The sequence below is a fragment of the Danio rerio genome, chromosome 16 (genome assembly GCF_049306965.1).
Source record: "Danio rerio strain Tuebingen ecotype United States chromosome 16, GRCz12tu, whole genome shotgun sequence".
In the NCBI taxonomy this organism is placed as follows: Eukaryota; Metazoa; Chordata; class Actinopteri; order Cypriniformes; family Danionidae; genus Danio; species Danio rerio.
Window position 1 is genome coordinate 37129676 of NC_133191.1, and position 26201 is coordinate 37155876.

The window sequence follows — 26201 nt, forward strand, 5'->3', positions numbered from 1 at the left end:
CCGCAAAGAAGCTCACTAAGTTTTTGGAACATGGCCACTGTCTCCAATGTGTCCTGTTGTACATTCATTTCTTCCGTTTCTGGAGTTTGTTTCCTTACAGACAGGCATGTTTTCGCTTGCCTGACTTTTGAAATAGTAAACCAGTTAAAGGCCCCTTCTCTTTCACATCTGTAATTCTTGTTGTTTGTAATTTGTGTTATTGGCAGTTCTGAAATGCAGCAACAAGGAACGAGGGAGCTCCACTAGCTGTTTATAAGATGCAGGTCTTTACATTCAAGCCAAAAAAGCATTTGCCTGCATCCTGCAGATTTATGACAGAGGGCTTTTGTAAACTCAACAGGAGAATGATTGGGACACCCATTAGTTTTGATGTTGAAAGGGAATCACTTATCACTCCGTGGCGGTTCTTGTTGGCTAGCTTATTCATTCTTATCAAAAACCGTTTCATAGATCACTTTTTGTGTTCTAGACACTACATAAATATCAATAAATATAGTTAATTCGACTGACAGGATTTCAAACCAAATATTTATCAACCCTGGGCCTGTATCTGGAATTTGATCTGGAGTTCCATGAATTTCCTTCCACATGAAATGGGAGGATTTTAAAATGCAGAAACCGAAGAGGGTGTGCATTGTATGGGTCAAATTGACGATGAAGATATTTTGTAAATTTCCTACTGTTAATATATTAAAACTCAATGTTCATTTAGTAATATGCACTGCAAAGCACTTAGTTTAGGTGATTTTTCTCTATTTTCATTTTTTTGAACCAACAAATTCCAAATTGGGGGTGGCGCAGTGGCTTAGTGGTTAGCACTGTCGTCTCAAAGCAAGAAGGTCGCTGGATCAGTTGGCATTTCTGTGTGGAGTTTGCATGATCTCCCTGTGTTTGCATGGGTGTCCCCCACAGTGCAAAGACGTGTTATAAGTGAATTGACTAAACTTAATTAGCCGTAGTGTATGTGTGTGATTGAGTGTGTATGAATGTTTCCCAGTGATGGGTCGCAGCTGAAAGGACATCCGCTGTGTAAAACATATGCTGGATAAGTTGTTGGTTCAGTCCGCTGTGGCGACCCCTGATTAATTAAGGGACTAAGCCGAAAAGAAAATGAATGAATGAATGAATAACCTTTACAAGCTCTGCACTTTTTTACTCTAAATTGATTTAAGAGGCAATCACACAGAAGAAATGTGCAACAATAGAAATCTAGGAATTTAGGCCCCCAAAAATGTATCCGTTGAAAATGTTACGCTATTTATTGGATGCTCTAATTTTTGTGTTTTCAGTCATTGTTGGGGTTCTCTTTTAAATCTAGAAGCATTAACAACTTATATCGTAATATATATCGTTATTGTTCAATATGGAAAATAATTATAAAGATTGCATTTTTGCCATATAGCCCAGCTCTAGTTGCTGCCGGAAGGGCATCCGCTGTGGAAAACATATGCTGGATAAGTCGGCGATTCATTCCGCTGTGACAACCCCGGATGAAATTTATGAATGAAATTGCCAAATGTCCAAATAGCCAAATATTGTTCAATTCTAACAAAATATACATCAATGAAAAGCTTAGGTATTCAGCTTTTAGGTTATGTTTAATTCTAAATTTCAACAAAATTATTCTTAAGACTGGTTTTGTTTTTTAGGGTCACACATACATTATGTAAAATCATACATACAAAGGAGATTAAAATTAGCTAATAATTTTCACTTTATTTGATTTTTTTTTAAAAATCTGTATTATTGTAAAATTGAAGGAAGTTTAGCTGTGCTTTTACCATGCTGTAGAATCATCTCTTTAATTTTCCTCTGGATAATCTGCTGTCATTGAAAACTGTTAAATATGGTATTTACCACAATGTGCCAAGATTAACACCAATAGCTGAAAGTATCAGAAAGTGTTCTCTAAATAGTGTTTCTTTTCAACTACAATTTCAAGGGAAAGTTTAGCTTTTAAAGCTCTGTTATGCATACAAATTGAACATTAACTCCTGTTAGGATAACTTTGAATAGGTCTAAGTAGTGACCTAGAAGTTTAGCAAATGTTGTTTAATTATTCTGAGCACTACTTTATAGGGGTCTATTGAGAAGCTTTTTGTGCATATGAATGAATTAGAAATTCTTCATAAGAACATTTTGGAAAAATTTTAATTAATGTTCTCATCGTTTGTGTTAGACTCCTGTTTGTGTGTTTTATTCTTTGCTTCTGTGTGTTGTAGAAACACTGGGTTGCAGTTCTTTCCCAGGAATACCCTACTTTGGCCTTTCACGCAAGCCTTACCAACTCCTTCGGCAAGGGCTCACTTATCCAGCTCCTGCGGCAGTTTGGCAAGGTGAGACCTTAAACATTTACAACATCATTTTATTCCCGTACACATCATCGTGCCTTGGAAACCAGAGCAGAAGTTTTTATATGCACAGCAGTTACTCCACCTCATTTATCTACTCAAGCCTCTGTTTTTAGGACAAGCTTGATTTCTGCTCCATGATGGCAGCAGATGTAGAAAAAGTAGTGGTTTGCTTGGGGAACCAGATGTACTCTACCTTCCCATGGTATTGGGCTCCTGTCCTGTCTTCACATCTGCCTCGGAGCTATTTTTGGGAGCACAGCCGTAAACAAAAACTTGGAGATGCTAAAAAGGAGAGTGGGCTTACGTGACATAAATTTTGCTGAGAGTTATATGACAAGACAGTCTTTTAGGATTATGAAAACAACAGCACAAAAATATCACTGTTACCATGCGCGATATAAATCTGCAGGTGTAATGACATTTAAGAGGTCTTTGTGGATTGCGTATCAGCTCTTCATTTCTTGGGCCCGCTTTTGAAGCGAGTAGTGAAATTTGAGAGAGGAGGTGCGTGTGTAAATTACAGAGAAAAAGAGTTGACTTAAGGTCTTCTTGTTTTCCTGACCTCCATACCATTAAACCAAAGTTATATCATAGGATTCAATAACATGTGTGTGCATTTCTTTTGTTTAATTGCTGCTATTCATAATGACATTTGCTTAGTATTAACATGTCCGTATTGATTTTTGCTCAGCTCCATTCCGACAAAAAACAGATCAGTGTTGGTTTCATTGGTTACCCCAACGTTGGAAAGAGCTCTATTATCAATACCCTGCGCTCCAAAAAAGTCTGTAATGTGGCACCCCTTGCTGGTGAAACTAAGGTAAGACCTCACAAGTTGTTTTGATTCCTTCTCAGGTATGTGATGTTTTGATGAATATCTGCATTTTCTATATGAAAATATACCAATCTTCTATTCATTTTAACAAGAAATGCGGATTTTTTTCTCCAGTGGTTTGAGTGATTCTACTCTACGCATATTTATTTATTTTATTATTTATTCATTTATTCAGGGACAATGTACAACATGACATGTGCCAGAGTTAGCTATAAAGCTATTTTACATTTGTAGTTCCTGGGCAGGAAGTTGTAACAAGTTGTAACAAAAAACAGTACAATATACACTTACAGTACAGTACATCATAGTCAATAAAATGAAATCAAATCAGTGATTCTTGTGTATTTGATTTTCTCTAAGCCAAACTTTAAAACGCTTTTTAAAATATTAAAGGGCATCTCTGATGAAAATCATCTTTTTTAAGCTATTTGGACAGAACTGTGTGCAGGTATAGTGTTTCCACAAGCATATTGTCGTGATAGAAAGACAATAAGTCTCTTTTTTTATTCATTTTTTGTTTTCTGATGTTAAAATAGGATCCAAATCCTTCCCATTTTGAGGCTGACCGCAACTTGACATAGGAGTGCAGTACAGTAATTTCTGTTGAGCACATGAACACAATGACAGTGCTCAGATGTTAGCGGAAAAGGGACACTTTTGAATTTTCAGTATCGTTTGGTACTAGGGTTGTGCCGATAGACGATGCCATTGCAGATGGCCGACAAACTTTACGATGCTGAGCCGGCGTCGCAATCCCCACATTTATATTTATATATAACCTTTTATTTACAAGTCATCTTAATAGCAATAATGGTCTTTTCATGAACTGTGTTCAATGTTACAATAGCTGCCGCTTGCACGGCTGACAGCATCGTGAGGATTAAATAAAGGGTTAAACAGTACCTCTCACGCTTAAAATGTGTAGATTCAGTGGCAAACGCTTTTATCTGCAAACCCCGTCCCACAGACTTTACAGTGAATGGCTTCAGTCATTTTCATAGCGGACTCAAAACACTGGAAGTCTTTTATCCACTCTTGGAAAAGTGTAAATGGTGAATTAACATTCAGCACATGATCGCTAATAAGATGTGCCATTATTAGTAACTGTGGGTAAATCTGTCAGTGTTATTTTCATTTTCTCATCTTCAGCGCTTCACATTTTCGCAGTTGTAGCTCCTGTCATCTGAAGGCAGAAGTCATTGAGTGATTGACAGCTGATATTAACCAATAATTCGCGGTCAGTTCTAGAGCAATGAGCCAATAAGAAGAGCATAAAGGCGGGCAAGCATTGCTGGCTTTTTTACTTCAGCAAGTTTACATAACAATCTGTTAATCCATTCCTGAGCACTGTCTTTGGCAGTTTTAGGTGCAAAAATGCATTCTGCATAAATGTCTCCTAAATCTGCGTACGCGGTGAGGATTTTGGGGTGAAAACAATGAAAATGTATGGACTACAGTGAACTATAACCAAAATCTTGTCTTCTCCACCAGCTGTGGGAAGAGCCATTAGAACAACACAGATCACTGTGCATATTCTTGCCAGAGTCCTGCGGAAAAAAAGTGATTGACAAGTGGTCATTTGTTTGTAACTTTATTTATTTATGGTTTACTTATGGGTAAAGCAAATACCATGTGTGTCAGGTAGTGAAAACGGTCGGCTACAATTAATTAATTCGTTATGAATTAATTGATATTCAACAACCACTCCACCCTCCATCTACAACAACGATGGCATCGTCCATCGCAATGTTTTACATTAGACATCGTACGATGCCAAATTGGTCAACATCGCCCAACCTTAATTGGTACCAAATTCCAGTAGAGACAACCCTACTTGTAGCACAATAAGATAACTGCATAATAAGATATTCTGTACATAATGTTTTAGGTAAAAATAACTTTCATTTTAAAATGTAGTACAACAGCTATTAGAGGTGTGAAACTATACTGGTCTCACGGTTCGGTTCGGTTACAATTATGATGCCTTCGGTTCAATTCGATATCTCGGTGCATCACGGTGCATTGACAATGCTTTCTATATACAGTGTTATATTTTAGGGGGGAGGCTATAACAAGCTGTCTGTATAAACACACAGACACACAGCATTACACTGTCTCTCATTAAAACACATACACAAACATAGACAGCACCAAACAAACACACACACACACACACACACACACACTCACACACTGAAGCCCTCGCAACAGGGAGAGCTCGCGCTGAGCGGAGCAGAAAAATGAAAAAAAAAAGAAGCACTTTTCCGACGTTCCCTTTCTGAGAGCTCCTCTCAGCGTGAGCTCTCCCAGCTAAACACATATTGCAAGGGCTTAAACGGAGCAGTGCTCGTAATGTCGAGCAGAAAAAAAAAAAAAATAAGAAAGACAGCTGTAAAACATAACCAGCTTTGTCTTTTTGTAGGAAACACACTAGATCTTTTTAGGGTAAGAGGTTTTTGAGTTAATGCCGTCTATAACTGAATGTGTGTCAGGAAAATCGAAAACAAAACCAACTGAACCGCGCTCATTTCTGGCTCCCCCCTGGATGTACAGCGCCCTTAGCATATGCCTATGGTGCCTATGCCACGGGCCGGCCCTGAGTTGCCAGAGTGTTGTAAATACTCGTGCTCACCTCCCTCGCGACAGAGCGCATAGGAGATAAATGACGTCAGTATATAATAACTGGTTATGATTATTATTGAACTGATACAGAATTGTCCGTGTGTGCATCGCGGTGCACCGAAGAAACAATTAATTTTGACACCCCTGACCGCTATCTTCAAATTTGTAGTAATCATTTAAAAATCTTCCCCCCATCCCCTTCTGAATGAAAAAAAACAGCTTATTTATTTGTAGGATGTTGGATATTTCACCCAGACATTCTGTCATTATTTAAGGTGAAAAATAAAAGTAATCATTTACTGTGCCTTTGTTTTTGTTCTGTACAAAAAAGGAAATGTTTAGCACAATGTTCACTCTAGGGCTAGGTGATAAATCGATTTTATCGATTAACTCGAGCGTAAAGTTCACATTGGTGTGTTTCAATGAAAATAGATTTTCACCCGAACACATGACGCTCCCCTCTGGGCACCGTAGTGACCCAGCCCACAGTTTTAAATTTAAAACTTTAACAGATTACTATTTTTCCCTACTGATATATCATAAAGTAGCCTAAAAATAAGTATTCTCTTCATATTTCTTTATTGCAAATCTTGAGAAAATGTTTTTGGTTCCTCAAAAAGTGTGACCATCCGACTAGCTAATTTAGCTAAATAAAATGTGCTTAAATTGTCGCTAAAATGCAGCATTTAAACCTCAAAATTAAATAGAAAATGAGGCCAATAACTGCAAAAAGTCCACTCTTTGAGGAAAAAAAAACCCTGGCCCTTTCACTAGACTGGCTACGGGCCTGCTGAAGTGTTTTCATGTTTGGTGATCTGTTCCTCAAATATTCACTTTGGTTTATGCCCTGATTGTGAACATCATACCATTGAAGCCTTTGTAGTTGTTTGTGTGATCTTAAATGATTGTGAATTTATTTTCTGAGTGCATTAGTGAGTGTACGATTACCTACCAGATGCTGACATGTTGTGTATTCGTGTGTTTTTTGCGTGAAATTGACTTTTTTATGTTTTCAAATTTTTCCTCTTGTTTTGCAAACATGGAACTGAGGAAAAAGATTTTCCGAGAGTGAATGAAAAATATGTTACCATTGGGGGCCAGATTGAAATCCAATTCTAAACGAAATCTGGACTTCCACGCTCTTCTGTTTACGTTTTTAATGATGAATTATAACATTTCGGTTTTCCCTTGTGCGCCCTGATTTAGTTGGACGTTTTCTATCCCCAGTTTTCCTTTCTTTCAAAAACAATCTTTCTGTTTTGATTATGAAATCGATTGCTTTGATTGATTATAATAGCTTTAAAGTTTTTGTTTTGCCTCATTAACTAGTTTTTTCCAAATGCTGAAATGTGAAGTTGAGTCACTGAATCACTGGTTAGGCCCTTCGCCATACAGCAACATTGAGGAACTATAAACGCAACAAATAATTAAGTTGTTGCAGCTTATTATAAAGGACATTAATTTGAATGCAATTCATTATATTGTAATGTTTTCAGCCTCGCTGCTTTTTAAATAGATCAATCTAAGCACAGTGGTCTCAAACTTGATTCCTGGATGGCCAGAGCTCTGCAACCGCCTCCAACTCACACCTGCTTAATAGTTTCTAGTAGTCTTGATTAGTTGGATCAGTTATGTTTGATTAGGGTTGCAGATCTGCAGTCCTCCAGGAATCCAGTTTGAGACTTATTATCTAAAGACTTTCACATAAATGCGTGACCTTCTGCTCAGCCATTATACTTTAACTAACAGTTTTGTCTCGGCATGACAGGTTTGGCAGTACATCACACTAATGAGACGGATTTTCCTCATCGACTGTCCTGGCGTTGTTTACCCGTCTGACGACAACGAGACTGACATTGTGCTGAAGGGAGTGGTACGATTGACTCAACTCCTAAAATCAATCAATCACTTTTGTCAATTCACGCGCTTCATCCACTCCGTTTATGTGTGTTTCTTCAGGTCCAAGTAGAGAAGATCCGAAATCCAGAGGATCACATTGGAGCAGTGCTGGAAAGAGCCAAAGCAGAGTACATCCAGAAGACATACCGCATTCCCTCCTGGAGCTCTGCCGAGGATTTCCTGGAAAAACTCGCCTTTCGCACCGGAAAACTGCTTAAGGTCTGGCCGGGTTCTAGAGTAGCTGATAAAATGAGCTGTCAGCTTGGTCCTAGAGGCACATTTGTTTATTCTTTACTCTAGAGTGTCCAATTGAGAAGTGACAGTTTGCTTATTTTAGGCTGGTGGAAAACATTGTTGAATTGCCCATTTACCATTCTGTCATGCCAAAACCACTAAGATTTAGTTAAAAGATTTGTATTGAAGTGTTTTCGGCTTGATTGTTGGTTTTGTTCAGTTTTTTAATCTTTGTCTAAATACTATACATGTCGTTAGGCCTGTATATCTGGCAATTTGATGCATGTTATGCATATTGTGATACTGTAACAGGGTGTCTGCGGGCTCTCAAAAAGTCTTAATGTCTTAAATCTCAAAATCAAAATTTTAGGCCTTGAAAAGTTTTAAAGGGCACTTATGATGAAAATCTTTTGTAAGCTGTTTGGACAGAACTGTGTGCAGGTATAGTGTGTTCTTAGTCATATATATATAAAGACAATAAGTCTTTTTTTTTTTTTAAATTTCCAGACCTTAAAATAGGATCCAAATCTCTCTTATTTTGAGGCCCACTGCAACGTGACATAGGAGTGCAGTTTCCCTGCCCACTGAATTGATTGACAATCACGTATTAACGTTTCTCCCAAGTAATGAGTATAATCGTATAGAGCTGCACAATTAAACGTTAAAAGATCGCGATCTCGATTCGACCCCCTAGACGATATTAATCCAGCATTTCTACGATTCTGCCAATCATATTTTCAAGTTCAGTAGAGAAGAAAAGGCGGCTGCACGAGTCTTTTCATTGTTTCACACACGTTGCTCAGTGACATTGACACCTCCAAATGATGTTGAATGAGTCACATAATGTATTTATAAGGTATAATTCACCTAAAAATGTCATTTTTGTCTTGTTATCACAGAGAGGGTGCGTGCGCGCTCTACTTAATGATAGACGCGCGTGCGTCTACTTTAGTGAACAGAACCTGCATATGATGCGAGTAACAGGTAATGCAGTTGTAAATAATATTCTATTTGTGGCACAGAGTGATCGTTTGGGAGGCGCGCGAAGTATGAACAAGCACTTAGCAGTCAAAATGAAACCGAAAGTGTGCACTTCATTTAATTGATCATATCGCATTTTAGAGTTATGATTACGGCAAGCATTTGATGTTTTTTCTTTCATAGCGAACCCACAGTTGTGCATGAAAATAAATGTTTACAATGTCAGTATAACTACTTTAGCTTATATATTGTGGAATATAATCTGATAATGGCAAATGTCTGATTTTACCAGTGAATAAATTTGTCTAATATGACAGATTGCAAGCATATATCTCAAACATAATAATTCAACATCAGAATTATTATAAGTAGAATAGAATTATTTATAAAAACCAGTAGACCTACACATATTATTATCGATGTTGTGCCATATGTTTGTTTTTACCATACCTTTATTTTTTTATATCTACAGAATCGTGAGAAAATATTGATCTTTATTTTAAGCAAAAAAATCACGATTCTCATTTTAGCCAGAATCGTGCAGCTCTTTAATCATATCAACAAGACGGGACGTGCACAAAGCAACTGCAATTTAAAAGATCTGTTCACCTCTCTGTGATCATCAATCATCATCAAATGTGATCAAGAATACGTTTTACAAGTTTAAATCGTTTTTAAAACAGAGCAAGTTAATGAATTACAGTGATTTTACAGCCGCATGTCAGTACAATTTTAAAAGAAGATATCCATACAGTAGTGGATATTGATGGGCATCCTGTCACATTTGCCATGCAAAGTTAAATGCGTGTGCTTTGTGTCTGTGTGTGCCAACATTGTCTGTGTGACTCATTTTTGCAAAAAGGCTTGAACTAACTCCACAACAGATACATCAAGTAATAATCGTAGGGAAAGTTCTTACTGTAGTATTTCTCACATGAGATCTGCTTCCTTCATGTCTGTCACTGTGCTGTTTATCTGACGGAGAGTTGGAGACACTGACAGGCACGTGGGAAAGGTGGGCGGGAAGAATTAGCATTAAAGGCATAGACAAAAAAAAAAAGATCTCCATTGTGTTTTGAGTAGAAAATTCCAATATTCTGAAAGGTATAATAAATAATTGTTTTTTTTGTGTTTTAGTTGAAACTTTACAGACACATTCTGGAGACACAAAAGTCTTATCTTACATCTTGAAAAGGGGGTAAAATAGATGCCCTTTAAATAAACAGAAACTTTTCTATCTGGGCCATTCGAAAAAAAAATCGTTAGCGTTTAGCTCTTTATGAGTCTAAAAATGCATCTATAATGGCCTTAAAAATGTCTTGAGTGTTAAATTTAATTTGGTGAAACCTGTAACTTTTTTACTTTTTAGAAAGATTATAGTTTCTTTTTTCAGATTTTTTTTATTTTAAAAATATAAAAACAATAATAGTATTCTCTGGCAAATCCCCAGACTTTCTCGTAAATAAATAAATGTAAAAAGTCGATACGGCATTTTCAATCATGAAGAAAAATATTCCAGGTTTTGATTTACAACATTATTCTCTTACACCCTACATGTCAGCGATGTAATGTGTTTTATGTTGTTTCTAAAACAGGGTGGAGAACCAGATCTGCCTACTGTGTCCAAAATGGTTCTGAATGATTGGCAGAGGGGACGCATCCCGTTTTTTGTCAAGCCCCCTGGCGTTGAGACAGACGAAGAGGTAAATAAGCATTTGTTCTTTATTTCACTCAAAGTCTAGATTCATTTTACCAAAGCTTTGGAAATTTTGGGTTAATATTGAAACATGAGTTCCAAGATCATCAGTGGTGCATGTTTTGCTGAAATTAAAAGCTTTGTGTTGACGTGCCGACCTCAGAAGGCACTGTTTATATCTAACTAGTTTAATACGTATCAAATTATTTGAGACAAATCCTTTTTAAGTCACTGTGGCCAACAAAATGACTTGTATTCTGCCAGTCTTTCTACTGGCAGGCTTTAACGCATTTTTAAACATTTACAGTCTTAAACCGACACTTGATCTTTCCTCTCAGAACAAAGCCCAGGCGATGCTGGAAATGCCGGAGATGGAAAGCGAGATGGATGAGTTGGAAAACAGACTTGAAGCGCAGGATGTGGAAGAGGCCTCATCAAGCCAGCATGAAGAACAAAAGCTGCTGAAAAAGAAGAAGGAAGAGGTGCAGAAACTCTTCAATGATGTCAAGCAGAACTTTGGCAAAATTAACGTCGCCCCGGAGTTCAGCGAGGAAGACCTTGTGCCTGTGGAGATGCCGGACATGATGGATGCTTCCGGCTCAGAAGATGAGGAAAATGAGGAGGAGGAGGAGGAGGATGAGGATAAAGCGGAAGAGGAGACTGGAGAACAGCAGGAAGAAGAATCCTCTGTTTCAGACTCAACACCCAAAGCAGGGAAAAAGAGCACACAGGAAGTGAACAAAGAGATGGATGAGAAGATTGCTAAATTGAAACATTTTCTTGATCGAGCCAAGTCAAAGCACTTCTCCGCCATACGGTTTGTTTACTCTTCTATTAGTTTACAAGAGTCTGTTTTGCTGATGAGTTAAGTGTTTAGCTCTTGTCTATATTAACAGTGCATTGTGTTGTCTTTGGTTTTACAGCATTCCTAAAGGCCTTTCTGAAAGGGTGTTTACTGAAACAGTAGCAAAGCAGAACGCTGCAAAGAATCAACAACAGAAAGGTACACTCAATATGCTGAAAAATATTCTCAAATATTAATATTACATTATAATTTAAACTTCAAGTCTGCTTGATCAAAATTTACAATGTTTATTTATATAGCTCACATTGTTATTCTGAAGGTGATATTCATTTGTGCAATTTAATCCACTGAATGTCTGACTATTGAGCATTTGGAGTGGCGGTCCTTCTGTTCACATCAACCTGAGGGCTTCACTAGCAACTGCATATAAATATTCTCTCTTACAGTTAGTTTGCAATTAGGGAATGACATGCAAAAGAAAACGCTGTGCCCCACTAAATATTCCATTTCCGTTAGAAGTACATCAACATACTCGCATAAACTTCCATTTTACAGAGTTTAACATTTGTAAAAAAACAGATTTTAATGTATAATTTATTGGTATGAATTCAATTCCTAGCAATAAATAATGTCTACTTTAGTGAACAGAACCTGTATAGACTGTGAATAACGGGTAATAAAGTTGTAAATAACGTTTAGCTTGTTGCACAGATGGATCGTTTGAGAGCCGCAGGGGAAGTATGATTTGCATGTGTGCGTTTTTTCTCTCGTAGTGACGGCGGTCATGACATTAGCGCACTCGGCATTAAAAGTGAAACTGAAAGTGCACACATCATTTGAATTATCATATCGCATTTTAGAGTTATGATTATGACAACCATTTGATATGTTTTTTTTTCTTTCATGGTGAACACAAAGAGTTGAACACAAAGAGTGAAAATAAATGTTTACTTGGTCAGTATAGCTACTCTAGCCTATATAATGCAAGAGGGAATCTGATAATGACAAATGTCTCATTTACCAGTGAAAACAAATGATCTAATTATGTTGTCAATGAAAAATGACAAGCATATGTCTCAAACACAATAATTCCACTTGAGAGTTATGAATAGTTGTATTCTGATGTCATCACTTTAATGTGAATTAAGAACCAGGACATATTTAAAGTCTGATCAAGTCCACCATTCAACTTCTATACAAAATGTAGCATTTTAACCAACAGTAGACCAACACACAAGCTAATATTGTTATTATTGGTTTACCATAGTGTTAATTTTAGAAGTAACACTAATAATAGTCTACTTATCTTAACCTTTATTTTTACCTTTATGTACAGAATCGTGAGAAAAATAGTGATCTTTTTTTTAAGCAAAATAAATTGTGATTCTCATTTTAGCCAGAATCATGCAGCCCTATGTACAAGTATATCTACAGTATTGAAAACAATACTGTCAACTACAATAATTAATGTCAATAATGTATGTCACATACGAGTATTGATTGTCCTCTTTCTATTTTCTAGCTGTAAAACAAGGCAAACGGAGGAGAGCTGTAGAAGATGAGCCTGCACAGCCTGCAAAACTCACATCTAAAGAGGTATTTACTGTTCCACAAGTTCATCCAAATATCTTAAGTAAAAAAACAGTAAAAAAAAAAAAAAAACAGACCAAACGTGACTCTCTCTCTGTTAAACTTCACCCCAACAGAAAAGGAGAATTGAGCGTGCCCAGAAAGTGAAGAAAGTGGGAGTCCGCTATTATGAGACACACAACGTCAAGAACAAGAATAAGAACAGAAAAATTCCCTCAGATGGCAAGAAAGCCAATCGAGCCAAGCGATAAGAGCACATCATCAGATACCCAGTCCCATCCATCCCGTTTTCCAGAGTCCCGTTGGCGGCTGATTCGGAAGATCTGGAGTCAAATCACAGTGATTTGTGTAAAGGTGCAGGTTTGGCAGATCTGTGATGCACTTTAATCATACTGTGATGCTAACCATCATCCTAAACATTACGACTGCACTCTGACAGCTAATTCTCTTCAGCATTGTGCATTTTCAAAAGCTTTTAACTTAAGTCAACGTCCAGATTCAGCAATGTTGAAATGTGGATCATGTACTTGAGTGCCATTATTGTCTGGTGAAAAAGCAACACATTCTCAGAGCGTATAAATCTTTTATTTGTTGAATTTGTTTGAGTTGAAGTATTATTGTTCTAATAATATTTAGGATTTATTCTTCAGGGTGATTATGCTCTCCAGTTGTGCCTAAATAAACAAATGAAAGCGTAAGAGTATGGAAAAGTAATGGTGATCTTTGAAGAAGTCTATTTTTTTTTTTTTACCTTGAGTTGTTGATTGGTTCGTTTGAGGAACTGAACTTCTTCCGCATGCTTTTTTTCCTCAATGTCCCTCCGCTCTGCTTCCCGTCTCTCGATTGCATCACATTTAGCTTTTTGCTCGTTCACCAGCCTCTCCAGGTCTCGCTTTTCGCTCTCCAACTCTGAAATCTACCAGACGTTTGTGTCTCACCAAGGGTGAAATTGTGTGTGCTTCTCAGAAGATTTTTTTAGATGATGACTTTTTAAGCACACAATTTGTAAAATATATCAATTTAAATTAAAGGGGAGCTACTGTTGTTTTAGGCTCCAATGACTTTTTGTTTTGTCCAAAGACGATGTTAAAACGAAAATTATAACCCACTTACAAATTATATAGGGTTTAAAGAAAAATATCAAACTGGTTTCCATGGAACATGTTTATCATAATTTAAATCTAAAAATATGGTCAATTTTGACTTTTCAAATTAGTAGTTAAGAAGGAAAATTCTAGATTTTTGGTTTCTAGTCATATCTATTTTTGAGTGAGTGTATTTTTTGATTAAGGGGCCATGAACCCCTCTCTGACTGGGAGTGGCGAGTGGTGAAAGAGAAAGGTTTGCATAAAAAGGGGAGATTCAATATGCACACTTTACGTTCAACTGATTTTCAAATCAGCAACACAGACACAGGGAAGATAGACAGTGATTCAGAAAGCAGCATTTACAGCGGATCTCTACAGCTGTGAGAAAGTGGAGGATTTTCAATCCATAATATTGTAGTGATATTACTGTAAACTAAAAAGCCAAATCAGTTTGACTAAGGTATGTCTTTAAAATCTGAAAGAGTACTGTCTGCTGACGATACTAACTAACTTGGAAATATGGAGAAACATAGACAAAGAACTTTGATCACACACTTACCAAATCCGTAGAGACAGGACAATCAACACAAACTGGAACAGTGTCTTTTTTTTTTTTTTTTAAGAAGACTAGTGGAAATCCAGATTTCACCAATTCCAGATGCGACAAGCTCTTGGATAAAAAATGTTCCTTACAAACTTATTTTTGTTGTATGTGAGCAGACCATTGTAAGGTCCATACGTGAGCTGTGCACTCATCGTGGGGAAATGGAAACAAAACCTTTGTTGCGGCACATTTATAAATGCAACACTTATGACCCGTGTCTGCGAACAATTATTCTACTTCTTGTTTTAATTATGGTTGACAACACAATATGGTGTTTCTCTGAACACTACAACTGGTAAATACAGTCTCCGAAGCAATATATGCAATAATAATGAAGTTGCATCTCGTTCACAATAGAGCACGCTGATTGGTTCAAACCAAGTCTTTGTAGCAAAAGACCAAAAGAAAATCGGCACACTGCCACTTTAGCTCTCAAAAGTCTTTAATATCACTCACACAACGTTTCGACCGACTTGATCGAACCAAGTCTTTCTCATGAATTAAAGAAAAATTATAAAAATTCAAAATATTATATGGTCAATTAGGCGGTTCATTCCACTGTTGTGACCCCAGATTAATAAAGGAACTAAGCCGAAAATAAAATAAATGAATTAATATGGTCAATTATCATTTTTCAAATTAATAGTTAAGAAGAAAAACTTGAAAACTTCTGATTTTTGGTCATATCTGTTTGTAAGTGAATGTAATTTTTGATTAAATCTGGTTGCTATTGATGATATTTCTTCCAAATTAAATAGAAAACTTTTTATTGTCAATTAGATTTAAAAAAAAAAGGTTTTATGTTTACAAGCAACATGCTGCTTCAGGAGTATTACATTTTTTTCTCTGTAATTTTCTTTGAAAAAGAAAAACAAATAAAAGTCTTTTTTTGGAAGAAATGTTGTCAGACCTTTTATAGAATAAAACAAATATCATAATTTTACTCAAACCCAAACTAGTAAATCCAGAGAAACACCACATTCTCTCATTATTTCACTCATATTTTGACAATTGTTTTTTACAAACATTATTTGAAACCATAAAGTGAACCCTTAGCAAGCCCTATTGCGTTTTTATAGTGCAGTTACCAAACACTAACGAATATTTCAAAATATCGCACATTACCTTGTTCTCGAAGTCCGACTTCCCCTGCTCTCCCTGCAGTGCTTTCCTCATGCCAAAAGCCACACTGCTTTCATACAGCGTCTGATAAGCAGCGATGGTCATGCGAATCTCATCTCTCACTTGCAGCAGCAGAAGGCCCCGTTCAGCACAGTTGATTGTCACCTGTCTGATGAGCTCATCTAAGAAACACAGCCATTGGAAATCATGGACATCTCAAGAATCACTTTATTTGTATCATCTGTCATTTTTGGTTTTACCGAAACACTGATTGTAAAGCTCTCTGCGCACGGGACAGATGCCCGTCTCTCTGGCCTGCCTCTCTTGCAGTTTTTTGTCTAGTTGTTCTTGCAGGTGAATAACATCCACTCGTGTGCATGGAACGCTGGACACCGGCTGCACCCATAACTGGTTGTCCTCCATCCATTCCCTGTGACAGGACCATTTGTAAGATTTGTGTACTATTTTGGGCTTGGAAAAATGTATGCTTACTCAGGTGAAATTTTATTGTGACATGAAATAATGTAAATATTTTTTCTATTTTAACATTTAATTCATTCATGTGAAGTAAAAGCTGGATTTCCTGCAGTCATTTCTCTTGTCACTTGATTCGTCAGAGGTCATTCTATTTAAATGGTGCCAAAGAAACATTTGGTCATATTTTCAATTGTACTGCTTAATATATATTCTTTACTTATGCTGCTTAAATCAGTCAATAAATAACTGGTGTATAAAAATCATGTATTCTGAAATACCACTAGTTGAAACTGAATAGTTGATATCTGGCTGACAGTTTCTTATGGAAGTCAACAGTAAAAATGTGAAGTAGTAAAGTAGTTACTATTAAAGTACAAGTACTTCTATCTATTTAATAGCTTATAGCATGTAAAAAGTATTAGTAACCCTTGAATAAAAATTGCATTTAACTCTTAATGGTGTCTAATAAAAAGGGGTTTGTTTCTGATGGGAAAATATTATTGTACTAGTATTTACCAAATAAATACTGGTAGCAAGAAAAAGATGCTAGTGTGTTTTAAAGGTTTAAATAAAATGGCTTGCCATGCATAATTCTACAAATTCTTTTGCTGTCACTGTAAATCATTTTTGCATTTTTAATAATGTTCATTTAAAACTAAACACCAATTTAACATGATTAATAGGACATTTCACCCCAGAATTTTTATCATGAACATTTTGAACACTCAAAGGATTGTAAGCTTTTTATTTCTTCTGTTGAATACAAAATAAGACATCCTAAAGAATGTTGGGGGAAAAACAGCTATTTCTATTGACATCCACAGTAGGAACAAACATACAATGGAAGTCAATGGCCGTTTTTTTCCAACATTCTTCAATATTTAGTTCAATTCATCTTTATTTCTATAGGTAGTTTACAATGTAGAATATGTCAAAGCAGCTTAACATAGACGTTATAGTAAGTTAAAACTGTGTCAGTCCAGTTTTCCAGTTTTGTATTCATCAGAACAAACCATACAGGTTTATTTAGAACACATGAGGGATTATTAAACGATGACAGAATTTTCATTTTTCACTTTAATTTACGAATAGCTAAAGTTTGATATTAATAACTGAAAAAGTCTATCTATCTATCTATTTTGTTAATACTTAGGTGGGAGGATGGCATTCAGGATCTCTTCGGTTTGCTGTCTGTTGGCCTCTGCAGAGGGACTCTTGGGTTTGGGTGGCGGTGGAACAGGACCGCTTTCTACCATCTGTTGTGAGCTCACTTTCAAAGGGCGACTCTGAAGTCAAAAGAGAAAGAAAAGGTAGAACAACTAGTAACGTTACTCTTCACAGTGGTTTACTAGCACGCGAATTATTATTTTTATTTACATAACGTTAAGTTACATGTCAGAGCTGTTCTTACCCTTGGAGACTTTCTCTCTGTATTCTTGCTCACTAACACCGGAGATTCATACCTCAACAAGGAGTCAGACGAAGGAATCATGTTTTAAAAGTTAATTTGTCAAGAAACGACACAAAAGTTTCGAGTTTACGTTTTGTTATAAGACTTCAGCCCACTCGCCAGCGCCGAGACGTTTCGTTTTATTGTGTATTGTTACTATAGAAACCGCGCTTGCCTCTGGATACCTTCAGTGAAGCAGGTTCAAAACTAAAAACGTTAGCAGAAACAAACAAACACAACAATGAAGAACTAACGTTAGATTGCTAAATTACGATCATTTGCACCTTTTTTTTAATGAATCCAATACAAATTTACGTGTTATTCTATTTTTCTAAACGATAAAACAAAGATTAGACGCAAATAGAATAAAATAAAAAATAAAACATTTTTTTATTAAAAAAGCATCCTTTCTGCGATATTTTTTACTAATTCATTTTAAAACTTATTCATTTAAATTATGAATATTACTGTTATGAATAAAACTGTAATGTTTGGTGGATAATCGCCTGTGAAGTGTACAAGAACAAATATCAAAATATCCTTTAGTATATTGTTAATTATTATTTTGAAACACAGGGAAACAGTTATAGAAATATATATTTTTGACTTTAGTATTATAAATAATAATTATAAATCTTGTTATCACTTCAATAACACCCAAAAATAAAAAGCCCAAAATCTCAAAACTGACATGCATTTATTTGCTTGCGTCTCTTCCTGAATAAAAAAGAATATTAATAAATACAACAACACATATATTGCTCATTTCTAGTTAAAGTTTGCAAATACATTAATAAACCTGTAATTAAACATACCCATAAACTAAACCGAACATTTGAAGGAAGCGGAACTAAATCGCCTTCCATAGGGATGGATTTCTTCAGCGTACTGTCCTCGAACCGGAAGTGTACATGGAAGTTTCGTAAATGCGGTTTGAATGTGTTTTCGTGCTCTCTTTTGGTATGAACGACTCTTACTATTTACGGAGCTAATAGACGAATTTATTTCACGATGGACAACAGGAGACGACACAGAGACTCTCCTGTCCGGGATGTAAAGACGAAAATTAAGCAAGAAAGACTGAGCCCCGCGCGGCCTCCGCGAGCGCGCAGACACAGTTCAGGATCCAGCCGAGACAGCAGCAGCCCTGCACAGCGCCGACGAGACAGCAGGTCAGCCTGCCAGCGACCGCCAACAGGAGAACAATCACTTTTTATTGAACTATTCATTTAAAGTGTTGTGATGTTCGTTGGTGCTTATTGAGTATTACACGCGGAGAGGTTCAACAAGTCATTTCACGTGAAACGTCAGTCGAGAGTTTTATAAATCATGCTGCTTTCTGAACTTTATTTGCAGATCACCGGTGAGGAGAAAGGACAGATCACCGGCGAGAAGAGACCGTTCGTCGGGGAGACAGCAGGAGAGGTCGCCTCGGCCCCGGAGGAGCAGAAGCCCGCACCGCAACACTGAGGCGAGGATAAAACGGGTTAGTAAAGTCGCCTTTATTAACCTGAAACTGTGAACTGAGATAGCTCAGGTGGATTTACAAGTGTTAAAGACCAAAGAGGCTTATTAAATACAATCCTGTGGCGACAGCAGCACACAACAATCAATAAAACATTTGTTACTGCTAAAACCTGTATACTTTATATTTTCTAATATTTATTTAGCAACTTTCATTGCTGTTTAGAATTACATAAGAGACCCAACCCTGTAAATAAGTGGCTGCTGCCTGTTTTAGTTATATTAAATTATTAAATCAGATAATCTTTTCAGCTTTTAGGTCATTTGAGTTTACATTGCATTAACTAAAAACCTTGATTTAAGTCTTGTAATATCAATATGAAACGTTGAAACCAGGTTATCTTATGTTTAGTTAAATTTAAGTAAATTCTGTCTGTCTTAACTTATTAATCATATTTTATATTAATACATTCTTAATAAAAATATATATTAGTAACGGTATCGGTTGTTTTTTCCTCAGAAGTGTATTAAAATAATTTTAAGTGAAATTTGTATTTTACATTATTTTAGCATTTTACAAATGTGATCAACTATTTTTTTATCTTTCATCATTGCGTAAAATGATGGATATATTATGGTGTTATATTACAACATTGTTGACCCAGTATTTTGTTTATAAAACGTATTTATTATATAAACATAATGGAGAAATGCTGTGAATGTACATTTTGACACATCACTTGCCTTTACTATGCTTTCTATGTGTAGAGGTTGTTTGCAATCATGTGGTTCTGGTGACACGTGAAATTCAGATGGATGGCAGGGAGTAAAAAAATGAATGGGAAACAGAGGAAAGTCTGTGTTTTTGTGATTTATACCATATTTCAAAGGAGATAAAATATAGAAAATAACCACATTAGTTGGGTATGATCCTTATATCATGAAGAGGACAGAGTTTTCTACTGAACTAAAATATATTTGCCTGCCTTTGATGCAGTAGACAGCCACTGTTAGCTATTACATGATAAAAATATTATCATCATCATCATTATATATATTTTTAGTGGATGGTAAAAAGAGCTCCACAATAATACCCGTTTAGTTTTACTCGCAATGGTAGCATTTCTTTTTTGTTCAGTCGATGAACTTACCATCAAACATTCAATGCTGCTGCACAACTCGATGTTCACGTCACAGTTGTTTTTTTCACCGAGACGCCAGTAAAAACATCAATTATTGCAAAACAAAATGGAGATTTCATTGCAGTAATTGCAGGGCAGGGTACGTTATTTATGTTCTTCTGGATTTTGTATACGTGTGATGTTTGTATCTGATTTTTATGACACATTAACATTTCTACACATAGCTAGGCCTTTATATGATAATTATTAGTGTTGTCAAACAAATTATCGCATTTAAGTTTGTACACATTAATATATTGAATGAATGTTTATTATATGAGCAAAACTTTTGAAAACCTGTAAAAACTGTTTGGCGTTTCTCATTTAAGCAATTAAAAACAATACAAAACAAACCTTCTGATTTTATCTTCTGATAGCGATTCCTATATACAAGAATTACTTCCTGCCCTCCATCTCGGTCTCGAGCATCATCAATGAGATGAAACCTTTAAAATCCCTTTTGTGAATGTAGTTTGATTTCTTCAACCCACTAATAATTTTTAAAAAAATGTATGTTGATTGTATCCAAACATTGACATTATTATTAATATAAAATGTTAATAAATATACATAGTACGTGCAAGTTTTAACAACAGAGATGTTTGTTTTCATTACAGGAACAAGATGATCCTAGAGGATCTGAAAGTCATCGGCATCGCGAGAGAAGGGACGATTCAAACGACCGCAGGCTGAAGAGGGAGGCTGAGCGACCACGGCAAAGAGATCGAGGCCGAGAACAAGACCGACAACGTGGAAGAATACGAGATGCCCATATTCAAGAGCAACAGCAGGCTGAGAGGGAACGACACAATGAGCGGCGGAGAGAGAATCGCCTCAGACAGGAAGCTCAGAGCGGCGGCGCTGAGGAAATGCTCGAGTTTGGCGGTGAAAACAATGACGAATCGGCCCCTGCACCCGAGAAGGAAAAGCCCAATTTTGAACTGTCTGGCGCTTTGGTGGAAGATACCAATACATTCAGGGGGGAGGTGATCAAGTACAATGAGCCTCCCGAAGCGCGGATCCCTAAAAGAAGATGGCGTTTGTATCCCTTTAAGAATGACGAACCGCTCCCGGTCATGTACATCCACAGGCAGAGTGCGTATCTACTTGGAAGACTGAGGAAGATTGCAGACATTCCTATCGACCACCCGTCTTGTTCCAAACAACATGCTGTTTTTCAATACAGGTCAGAGCAAAACAAGATATTATTTAGTAAACGGTTGGTGTTGGCTTAAAAAGAAAATTTACTGTTATTTTATTGAGGTGATTTTATGTCATTTAAAATATCCGATTAAGAATTAAAAAAATCTAAACAAATAATAACAAAAACAACAACATTTGAATGAATGAATGAATAAATTGCTCTCAAACTGAATCATCTGATGATATGTCGGACATTTAGTCCACTTAAACAAAAGCCTTTAAATTGGGTTTAATAGTGCAAACTGAGTTTGACACCCCTGGTCTATAGGCATGAGCGAACACTTAAGGGATAGTTCACCCAAAATTGAAAATTATCTCATCATTAACTTTCCCTCCTGTGGTTTTCAAACCTTTTTTCTTTTGAAAACAAAGATATTTTTGGAAAAGGCTGGTTGCTGAGGTCAAGCTACTGGCATTTTTTCAAAATATTTTTTGTTTAACAGAAGAAATAAACTCAGATATTTTTTGAAGAAGTAAAGAGTGAGTAAATGATGCCAGAATTTAGGCTTTTGTGTGAACCATAAGTTTAACCAAAACAACGTTGACCTACATTGGTCGTGTTTTTGTACAAAGTGACATCACCATCTACTGGTCTGACATACAAATTACAGTTATACTTAATTTGTTACTTTTTTGTTTGTTTTACTTCCATTTTTTTGCAGATTTCTGTGAACTGTAGTCATTTCAACAGAGCTCTCGGCTATATATGAACCATTTGTTTTTTTATAAATAAGAGAAAGATTTGCTTTTCTTCTTACCAGCATCATCAATCTCAATATTTTTTGGTTTAATTTTTTTTATACCCACTGATATATGTTTTTTTTTTTTTAACCAATATAAACATTTACCAAACTATAGCTATGTTTTCATCCAGAGTTTCCATCCATAACTTTCAACCCATGTTCAAAATCGTAAATGTAGTCATAATTGTTAAAGAGAAGAAATTAATCATTTATTAGTAATAAATAGAAAGCCATTGGGAAAACACTTTATTTGTGCGTAATTAAGGTTGTAACAATATACCGGGATGACGGTTTACCACGATTTGAACGTGCACGATTATCATACCATGAACAATTGCATATCAACGGTTTTAACCTTTAAAGACCGAGACAGCCGCCCGCGGCTAAAAATAAGTATTGCTCTTAAATGTTTAATAACTTTTGATCCGCTGATCCGATTCATACAATTCAAAGATTGGCATAAAGAAGGGAATCTCAGCTTTCCAGTGCTGTATCACATAACATTCGCGGAATCAGAGGCTCCGGAATCAGTGCGGTTACGTCATCAACATTTGACAACGCTGATTTGACAAAGAAACGCTCGTCACTGTGTCTCCGGACAAATCAGACATGATACATTGATGCATTGTCCCTCCTCCATGCCCAGATTGGTTCAAACTCGCTATATCACAACCAATAAGCATAGGTTTCGCTTTTGTTTGTGGACCAAGCTTTTTGAACAACACGGAATGAGAGAAAGGCATACATTTATGCGCGGCTAAATAAAACGCAAAAAAAAGTTTTGCATGAAATAATTCTCATACTAAGTACTTTTGCATGCACAGCAGCACAGAAACATGACAAAACAGTGACACAGCAAAGACGAACTGCTGCTCTTGCTGTTTTAAAAGACGCAAATGAAGATGCAGCTGTTTGTCTGCATTGCAGACAACCATATCCATATCCATATCCATAGACAACCATATCCTTGCTGGCACATAAAATCTAGGGATGTTCCATATTGAATCTAGTTTCGTTATGTAACTATTTATAGTATAGTAAATATTTATATCTATTTTTTACTGAGGATTTGCACCCTGTTTATTTGGACTTTATTTGGACTTTGACACATTATTTATTATTTTCTTATTTTTATTTGTTCATTGTAAGTGGTGTTGTTTATAGTAACTAAAAATATATTATTTGGAAAAAGTCAAATTTGCTTCACTGTTCTATTATTTTGTAACATACCGTATACCGCGAAACCGTCAAACCGTGGTATTGTTTTAGACGATTATCATACCGTGAAAAATTCATACCGTTACAACCCTATGCGTAATACATGATTTGCGCCTCAGAGCATGCAAACAACACACAATAACAAACCGTTATGTTATCTCAATCTTGGAGGCAAGTGCTAAAGTTTGTGATTAATAGTGTTTTTGATGATAAAATATTGTGAGCTATTTATGGTTAGCATTTAAACTACATTTTTTGCCACTGTTTCAGCTGGGTGTTAGCATGTATTCTCAGTATTTTGATCACAAATGGTCAGCCGACACACTTTACATTTTGATTTATAAGCTTGTGTATTTTGGCATAACACCGCAAAGTATGAATAATTTCTCAACGTGTTGCATAATTTCAGAACAATTTAGGTCAGAAGGTGGAGGTCTTTTGTCATTGCTTGTACACATTAAAGGGATAGTTCACTCAAAAATGACAATTTACTATTTGCTCAACCTCAAGTGGTTATAAGCTATAATGAGTTTCTTTTATTGAACACAAAAGAAGATATTATTTTAGTAACCTGTAACCATTGACACCCAAAGTAGAAAAAAACAAACACTATGAAAGTCAATGGTGACAGGTTTAAAGCCTTTTCAAAAAAGTTTTTTGTTTAACTGATTGAAAAGAAACTCAAATGTTTTGAACTAGTGAAGGGAGAGTAAGTGATGACAGAATTGAAATTTTTGATGAATCATACCTTTAAACTATACGGTTACTAGGGCTTTTCCCCTTTGTCCTCCAAATGTAACACTGGTAATTATGGCCAATCAGTTCAGTCTTAGTTCCATCAGACCACAGGACATGTCTTTGTCTTTTTCCCAGTGTAATTTAGCAAATTGTAATCTGGCTTTTTTGTTGATTCTGGCTTGTTGATTTTACCATGTTGTCACAATAGGAATCAGTGTGTTTCAGGTTTTCCTTAAATACTATTCTACAGTTGTGCCTCCAATTACCTAAAATGTTGTCAATTAGCCAATTAGAACTTTCCAAAACCTTGACACAATCATCTGAGCTTTTTCAGAGGCATATAATGTAAACTTGACTTTTGAGAAAAGTTATAACAATTTCTCAAAAAATATCTCTCTCATTTTTCTGCTATTTAGAATAATAGAAATTCGATAATCCTAAATTACCTAAAAGAGAAAAAGTTTAATCAAATAAACATCTGAGTTTTTTTAACGGTTATGTGCCTTTTTATACAGTGTATGTAAACTTCTGGTTTCAACTGTATTTGGACTAGAAACAAGACAAAAATTATTATTATTATTATTATTATTATTATTATTTTTGCATAAATCATAATTAAATGGAATTCTGTAGCTCCCTGTCAACTATAAGTAAGACTCAACATTGCATATCTATGCGATGTGAGTATTGTGCAAATTGGGATATCCATGCTGAAACGATATTGTGCAATCCTAATGTTTACATTGTCAAGCCAAGTGGACAAGTTCAAAATGATTGATCTTTTTTCACACCTTTAGTTTCATCGATAGATGTTTGATAGTATTTCACCTCAGTTTACATCACAGTCTGGAAGAAAAGATCTGTCGTTACTTTCACTACATCAACATTAAAAGAAGTGTTTTTTAGGTGGAAATTTCCCAAACTTCATTTCTCATTGTCTTTTCTCTTCTCCAGGTTAGTGGAGTTCACACGGGTGGATGGCACTGCAGGCAGGAGAGTGAAGCCGTACATCATCGATCTGGGTTCTGGTAACGGCACCTACCTGAACAATCAGCGCATCGAACCTCAGCGTTACTACGAGCTCAAAGAGAAGGACGTGCTGAAGTTCGGCTTCAGCAGCAGAGAGTATGTGCTCCTTCACGAGTTCTCTGACACAACCGAGGTCGATGCGAAGAAGAAGGAGGAAGAAGAAGAGGAGGATGAAGGGCTGGATGAGTAGCTCTCTCCTCAAAGTTTACCAAAGTAACCTGTTTGTGCTGGACTGAAAGTTTTTTTTCAAACAGGACGAGCATGAACTGCTCATTTATTCATAATTTCCTTCTGAACAATGAAACGATGATGCTTCAGCCTGCCCAAGTTGTCTGTATGACTTATTCTCAGGTGGATAGCTTTTGTATCCCGTCAAACTGTGTACATTGTTGTCCCTAAAAGCAAGTGCTCAAAGCCAGAACTAATGAATCTGTCTTTAAAAACATATATTTTGGATACGCTTGAAAAAGAGTGAATATAATGTTCGTTTTGGTTACTGTAAATATACTGGATTTATCTGAAGTGACTGCTCGTTTAATGTGTTTTAGTTTGTAGTATTTGTGATTTAGATGCGTACTATGTTCTGGTCAGTTGAACCAGTCTCCTAGCGCCAGCATCTTCACGATCATTCAGAAAATACTGAGAATAATTTGAATAGTGCTACAGAAAAGATGCCATCTTTCTTTACATATTTTCTATTCTCTCACAGTGCATTCATATTTGATGATAAGATGTTTTGTATTGTAAAATAAAGATGGATAATAATGAATGTTTGTATTTTGATGGACTGCACACATTGAATTTGATGGTGTGAACGCTATCAAATGTGTTGAAAGTTAAGAAATTCCTTTTTCGTTTTTATAGGGAA

The 26201-nt window shown here is 36.1% G+C and overlaps 3 protein-coding genes across 3 annotated transcripts in view; 2 read left to right on the plus strand and 1 right to left on the minus strand.

The window, feature by feature from the left end:
- Window positions 1-13714, plus strand: part of gnl2 (G protein nucleolar 2) — a 25817-nt gene extending 12103 nt beyond the window's left edge. The window contains 9 exon segments of the mRNA NM_213224.1: window positions 2223-2336; window positions 3046-3174; window positions 7580-7684; window positions 7771-7929; window positions 10521-10628; window positions 10960-11438; window positions 11545-11624; window positions 12949-13022; window positions 13133-13714. Of these exon segments, the coding sequence (NP_998389.1) occupies window positions 2223-2336; window positions 3046-3174; window positions 7580-7684; window positions 7771-7929; window positions 10521-10628; window positions 10960-11438; window positions 11545-11624; window positions 12949-13022; window positions 13133-13267 (1383 nt within the window). The 3' untranslated portion in view covers window positions 13268-13714.
- Window positions 13583-17922, minus strand: dnali1 (dynein, axonemal, light intermediate chain 1). The gene is given in 6 exon segments (NM_001110114.2): window positions 13583-13690; window positions 13768-13932; window positions 15834-16012; window positions 16091-16260; window positions 17457-17593; window positions 17719-17922. Coding segments are annotated over 6 exon segments (774 nt in total). The 5' UTR covers window positions 17800-17922; the 3' UTR covers window positions 13583-13648.
- A 774-nt stretch (window positions 17923-18696) lies between these two features.
- Window positions 18697-26102, plus strand: snip1 (Smad nuclear interacting protein). The gene is given in 4 exon segments (NM_001025470.1): window positions 18697-18929; window positions 19114-19243; window positions 21020-21588; window positions 25259-26102. Coding segments are annotated over 4 exon segments (1125 nt in total). The 5' UTR covers window positions 18697-18768; the 3' UTR covers window positions 25524-26102.
- The last annotated feature ends 99 nt before the right edge of the window (window positions 26103-26201 follow it).